This window comes from Gobio gobio, assembly GCF_949357685.1.
Source record: "Gobio gobio genome assembly, chromosome: 18".
Classification (NCBI taxonomy): domain Eukaryota; kingdom Metazoa; phylum Chordata; class Actinopteri; order Cypriniformes; family Gobionidae; genus Gobio; species Gobio gobio.
In genome coordinates, this window is record NC_137111.1 from 32,511,601 (window position 1) to 32,519,012 (window position 7,412).

Here is a 7,412-nt window from a genome sequence, read left to right on the forward strand (position 1 = left end):
GAAATGTCTTCCAGTATTCTTTTAATTTTCACTTACAGGTTAGTGACACAATTAAGAAAAATAATTTTAAAAAAATTACTTTATCTTAAAGCTGCAGTCCGTAACTTTTTTTGTTTAAAAATTACCCAAAATAAAATTGATCAAGTATAACCACGCAGTGTTCAAAACTATCTCCTCACCTTAGCCTGATTCACATAAACTTGTAATAATGTGTTATAATTGTGGTACTAGTGGATTTCCGCGGGAAATTTATTTGCGCCATACATCACGTCTGTTGGCTATACATAAAGGAGTCCGGCTACTTCTAGTAGCCTAGTATCGCATGTGAGGATGCTGCTTGTGGAGGATCATTTATAGCCTTTTCTCACAGCAGCTGGAATAATTAAACTACACACTAAATACACATCACGCAATGCGGATGTTAACATTTTGAGAACAAATTATAACAATAATAATAATTTGCACAGTTTGATGTGATGTGTGCTAGCTAGCAATCATTCGATTTAATCACCTCAATTTATTGTAATGCTTTTTTTTCTCAGTGGGTCAGAACAAAAGTGGCAGACATGTTACTTACTTGTTCAGATGACATTTTCCGGTGAAACTTATTATTTTTGTCTACTTCCAAGACGTAGTATCTGTAATTCCGAAGTACAGTATCCACACGGTGACAGCCTACATTTACTCCTCAAAACATTCGATTCATCCGCGCTGAGGAGCCGTGACGATGCTTAACCCACATAAAGATAATTACTCCGCAACTAATTGCAATCGCAGGTTTCAAACAGAGATGGCGACAAAGAGGCAAAACCTATGGACTACAGCTTTAAAGGAGCCAAATGTGAACCTTCTTCAATTGGGAGCTTCTTCAATTGTGTAGTAAACAACAGTTTACTTTACTATTTCCTTTATTTCAATTACAACACAGAACATTCATACATTTAAACAGATCTCAGACAATCATACAAATGAAAAACTAACAAACAGAGATTTTACCAACAAAAAATATAATTGTGTATTACCACTGCCGTTATACTGTATGTGACAGCATTAATAAACACACAAAATAATTGTATATAGATTTTTAATACTATATTTCAGAATGTATCAATTTGTAATTGGTTAAATGCTGTACCAGACAGAAAACGGAATACATATTATTGCCATTGAAATAAAAATAAATATTTCTTTGTCTTATGGCTAAAACAAAGGCAAACTTCTTTAATCAGTCATATGGATGTACATGTAGTATATTAAAGATAATACATGCTGAAACATTGAGTACCACTGAATGTACAGTACAATTACAACACTGACATGTCTATTTGGTTTCATTTATTGTCAATAAATATATAGGCTACATAATGTCTTCAACCACCAAGTATACTAATGTAACATCTTTCCCTCCTCTTTTTTCCACCGCTGTCAATATAACAGAACAGTCATCATCCTGTTTACACTTGCAGGCATGTATCTCAAGCAATCCACTCTTTACAGATGCACTGACAAATTTAATGTTGATTTTTTTTTTTAGTTCTGAATTATTAATATTTAATTAATTTTTATATTTACAACCGCCACTTGATATTTAACTAATATTTACAGTCTGAAACAATGATTTCTCTATAGAGTGGTGTATGAAACAACAAGGTACACTACCGTTCAAAAGATTTGGTTCAGTAATATTTGATAATTTTGATAAGAATCAAGACTACATTTATTTGATCAAAATACAGTAAAATATTAAATATAACTTTTCTATTTTCATATATTATAAAAATTAGTTTATTCCTATGATGACAAAACAGAATTTTTCAGCATCATTACTCCAGTCTTCAGTGTCACATGATCCTTCACAAATCATTCAAACATTCTGAATTGCTGTTCCAGAAACATTTCAACAGTTGTGCTGCTTAATATTTTTGTGGAATCCAGGATACATAGGATTCTTTTATAACATTTTATATATGTATTGTTCATTTTTTAGCATCCTTTCTGAATAACAATATTCATTTCTTTAATCCTACTAACCCCAAACTTTTGAACGGTACTGTATACAGTATTTACAGAACAAACTGATTTATATGTATACTATAAGCTGCAACACAGAAACAAATAAGGCTTGGTGCTTATGCCATAGGAGTAGACGAATACTCCGCCTGTAAAACCCACTGAATCCACCATAGAGCACAATGTGAGGTATTAAGTGCAAAGTGTGGGCGTGCATGATTTTAAGAATAGCCAACAAGATTGTTTTTCACCCTCTCTGTTTACCCACCACGGAAATATTGTAGACTCAGGCTTTGATTAGTTTGGATGTGGTGTCTTCTGGTTCGTTGGCATGATTGCGGACCACCACGCTGGTGGTCTCGGTGCGATAACTGCGTCTCATGTGGAAGGTCCTCATGTGCTGCAGTTCCATGTTGTCCTCCTCAGAAATCTTGATGAAGGGGCACCACTGGAACGCTTTGCGAAAACCGGAGCGGAATCTACAGAAAGACAGCAAAAGCTACATGCAAACTTCTTGTGCATTAAATATAGACAGGTGAATATTTATGATAGTATTGCAGAAAAACTCTAGGGATCACACCAAGACTAGTCCTAGTTTAAATGACATTAATGCAAACGCTGTACTAAATATCTTTGTTAATGTGTTTACATCAAATTTCTTAGATGTAATGTGCATGTACCTTTGGTTTAGACAGCAGTAGATGATAGGGTTGTACATAGTGGAACTCATGGCCAACCAGAAGATGGCCAAATAGACCTGCTGGATGTAGTGCTGCTTGTATATGTCCCTGTTGAAGCTTCCCAGAATGAAGTAGATGTGGTAGGGGAGCCAACATATTGCAAAGGTTGTCACCACCACTATCATCATCTTCACAACCTTAAATTGCAAAAATGGCATGAATCTTTTTTGCCTTTTACACAAAGAACTATAATCCAAAACCATAAATAGCTGCTGTCACGAATGAAAAGTCCCACTGAAGAGGCTTATTATTTTTGACAAATTAAAGAAAAATGTGAAAAAAATGAAAAAGCACTTTTTATGTTCTGCCAGAGGAGTTCTGCCTCCAGGAAAAGCTTTAACATTGATTCTTTGAGACTTTATGGAACTACAATTAAAAAAAAAAAAAAAACACTTGAGAATAAAATAAATGTAAAAAATAAAATGAAATTTTGTAGCATTTTGTGCAACTTTTATTATTATTATTTCACTCTAATGCTAGAACTCTGTACGACAAATGCTTCATAAATTAATCAAATGTATAATATTGTTGCTGTTGAGCAGAAGCTTGTATCGCCATATGTCGTCATTTTTTATCTTTTTTTGTCATAAATAATTACTATTGGTTACCCTTTACATCTGTCTGTGGGTTTTGCAAATATTTAACCAACGAAATGTATTAAAAAGAGCCTGTGACTAAACCTAGAAAACCTCATAACTCCACCCAGCCTCTATCCTGAATGAAGTGCCGCACCCGCACACAGTTTGGACCGTCCCTGCTTGTTTGCAAGGGTAAATAAAGAACTGGTTCTTTGAACAAGTACAGAGTTTTCTTTACTCAATCGTAAACACTATAAATAAAGGCTAATGTTTTATGTGTTTGAGGAGCGGAGAAGAGCCTCCTAGTCTAGCATTTGTCGTCGAGTCATAATCAATACGGTCTTAAAGGAGCCATTTTTTTCAAAACAGTTCCAATATCCATATTTAAACCGGTATAAAGTAAAATATCTAGCAGACCGCCTTCCGTATTTAACTTACGCAGAAAGAGTAACACCTCTCGCAGTTCAAAGCGCTTACGCTACGTTCTAGTGAAGTTTCGTAAATTGAATACGGAAGGCGGTCTGTTGTTGTCTGGCTATCACCAGACCAAGCTCAATTTAAGATTGAACATTGGTCTGAGGAGTCTGCTCTGTATTTTATACTGCATACAGAGCATAAACGCGCATAAATTAAATTACTCTGTACGCAATTGGACAGTCCTTCAACCAATCAGACCACAAGAGGCGTGATCAACGGGCAACGACCCATCGCTTCTCTATCTGTCATCGTGATAATCCCTCCAATAGCAGGCCAGGTGGATAAGCCAGTCTGTGATTGGTTCCCGCAAAAGTGTAACAGAAGCAGTAGAAATGAGTGTACGGGTTTCCAGACTGAGTTGCCGGGCGAAATCAAATCGCTGGCAGATCAGGCTGGGTTTACCCAGTCTAGGTCTGTTGGAAGCTAGATATTTTACTTTAGAAAGTTTTAAATGTGGATATTTTTCTTACAAAACCCCACTGATTTACTTCATTTAGTTTGAAGCTCAAAAAAGCACATAGCTCACAGCTTCATTTTAAAGTGAACGACTTTAAAGCCCATATATTTATTTTGCCACATTATGTCACTGGCAATGTGTATGTGTGTAGGTTAGTTAGGTGACTGTGCAGAATAACTGGATTAAATAACATTAACAAAGCTATATGAGTAAATACTAGCACCGTTGACCTTCCGTTTCGCCTGCATCTGGTTCTGGTAGTGGTCTGATGCTTCTCCAGGGATCTCACTGCCCCACAGCCTCTGCCCCACCAGGCTGTAAGTCACCAACATCACCAGCAGAGGGAGCAAGTAGATCAGGATAATCACAGCAATCTGATACCTAGTGAGATCAAGCATCACTTCATAAATCAAATCTGTTTCTGAAATATCCTGTATAGATATTGTGATAGAGATATAATAGGCATCACTAGATAATCAAATGAAGTGTGTTAAAAAAAAATTCTTGTCAGTAAAATTCAACAATGTATGTCTACTTTTCTTACGCGAGCTGATGTTTCCCTCCATAATCATCAGGCCATTCCACCATACAAACAGTCCGAGGGAAGTAGAACTTGGTGCCGGCGTAATAACACTGAGGGAAGGCCAGTGAAAAAGCCACAGTCCAGATGACCCCGATCACAAGTTTAGTAGTAGTGGAGGAGAGCCTGGGCTTCAGGGGATGGATTATAGCCATATATCTGTGGATTTCAGCCAACAACATCTTAATCGGTATAGGCTACATTTAAATTGCTACAATTGACTTAAGATAGTCTATATAACAAAATTGAAAAGGGTTCTAAAACCACTTTGTTGACTCACCATAATGGTTCACTGGGGCAGGGGTTTTCAAACTTTATGATGCCAAGGACCCCCAAATATGATGAACTTTTATGAGGGACCCCCTTCCTTAAATCCATCTATTTTTATGTATGAAAACATTTTTTAAACTGTAGATAAATAGTAAGTGTGACATTATAAATACAACATATTGTTTCCCAACTTAAATTGGCTAATAATGTTGGATGTATAAACCCGAAGAATAATATTTTCAATTAAAAAGTATTTGTATAAGCAACTTTCACAATAAATGTATGCAAGCAGCTTACGTACTGTGTTAAGAAAACTGCCTTACAACCCCAGTGAGCGAGATAAAGGGGACTAGTGAGAAAAACTCACTAATGATACAAAGCAAACATCCACAATTCTGGAATGTATACGGCAAGAAAGGAGAGAAACATTTAGAAATGAAACCGTTAGAATATTCGGTAGACTTTATCCATTTTTGCTTTGTCTTTTTTTTCTCTGAAATTTTCTGGGGACCCCTTAGAACCTTCTGGAGGACCCCAGTTTGAAACCCCTGCACTGGGGCACTTCCTCAAAGAGAGAATTGATTGGTTGCGTTATTGATGTGTGCTTAATTATTATAATCATCAGCTTGTTAGACAATAAATCAGACTCTTATTCATGTCATCAGAACACAATGTGGAAAGTGACTGAATACACACAGATCGAAGTCTTGCTTATTGGACATGAGTAACCAGAAAAGATCCACAAAGTCATAATTTGCACACGGTAAAATGCACTTTCTTAAGCCGCTGGGAGATCAAGTAGGCTAAGTGCAGGCAAATTACATATCTGACATACGTGTGTGCGCAGGTTCTCTTTTAGACCAATATTGAAGCCTGAAATGTCAGTATATTGATCACTTCTCCACTTCTCTTGCTTTATGCTTTCAACAAACATTTGCAAATTACATTTGCAATTACTATATGACATAAAAAAAAAATAGTTATTTCATTAGCGTAAGCTAAAATGAATATTCATCTGGGATCTTTTAATAACAAATATTAACTACTTTTGACCGTTCGTGTGGTAGATTATGATGGAGCAGATAAAAGCATTATACTCTCAGTTTTTGAGTTGATGCATTTAGGGCTAAGTGGCAAAAGCTCAAATATGGTCGAAAAATAGCTCTAACCAACTTCATCAAGGTCTACCACGTGAAAGTCAGTCCATCTGATCCATTATCTAAATCAGTGCTTCTCAAAACCTGTCCAGGGGATACCCCACCATTGCACATTTTGTAGGCTGTCTCCCTCATCTAACACACCTGACTGCAACATCGGCTAGTATAGAGACTGCAAGACTTGAATTGGGTGTGTCTGATGAAGGAGACATCCAAAATGTGCAATGATGGGGGGTCCCCATGCAGGACAGGTTTGAGAAGCACTGATCTAGATCAGTTTGGACCAGCTCTTATTAACCATATTTGACCACATAAAACCATCAGCCTTATCAGAAGGGTAACATAACTTCATCTATGTTACAGCTACAATTAGGCTCTCATGAACTTGCAGGCTGCAAATGTTTTAAGACATTTAGGTTTATGACATTATCTCATTTGGTGATTAATTATCATGGTCCATATGAACATGTTAAGATTTACTGAAGACACACACACACACACACACACACACACACACACACACACACACACAGCGTTGTTGTCCACTTACCTGTCAACTGCAATAGCCGCCATTGAATAAATGCTTGAGAACATTGCTGTTATTGGGAAGAAGTTTTGGAATTTACAGTATCCTAAACCAAAATACCAGTCATTGTGCAACGCGTACACGAAATTGAAGACAGTGTTAAAAGTTGCCATAGATGCATCAGAAAAGGCGAGGTTTACAATGAAGTAGTTGGTCACTGTCCTCATGCGTTTATGTGCCAGAATTACCCAAATAACAGTGACATTGCCAATGATGGACACTATCACGATCAAAGAGTATGCAATCGCCCATAGTGCCACCTGCCAGTCCGGCTGCTCGAACTGATTGGTGGAGGTTTCGTTTCCATCTTCCTCGTCGTAAAAAACAGTTGTTGAAAGGGGGTCCAAAGTGATATCCATTGTAGTTGTCCGTGGTCAAATGGCATAAATAAGTCTATATGCTTATTCCAGTGACAGTGAGTGACTCACTCTTCTGTCGCTATACGACATGGTAAACCTGTGTAATTTGGACATTTGCTGCAGTTCATTTTCCAGTGAGCGCTCAGTGCGTCTCGTGCCGCCTCGTGTCCAAACTGCCTGCTGAAGTGCGTTTTTGTG

General features: G+C 37.2%; 1 protein-coding gene across 1 annotated transcript; it reads right to left on the reverse strand.

Annotated features, from left to right (window-relative positions):
- Window positions 1-2,296: 2,296 nt before the first annotated feature.
- tacr2 (tachykinin receptor 2) lies at window positions 2,297-7,214 on the reverse strand (the record flags this gene model as incomplete). The annotated part of the gene is made up of 5 exons (XM_079842401.1): window positions 2,297-2,489; window positions 2,691-2,887; window positions 4,493-4,643; window positions 4,807-5,001; window positions 6,820-7,214. 5 exons carry the CDS (start codon window positions 7,212-7,214, stop codon window positions 2,297-2,299), a joined length of 1,131 nt encoding a protein of 376 aa, XP_079698527.1.
- Window positions 7,215-7,412: the final 198 nt, after the last annotated feature.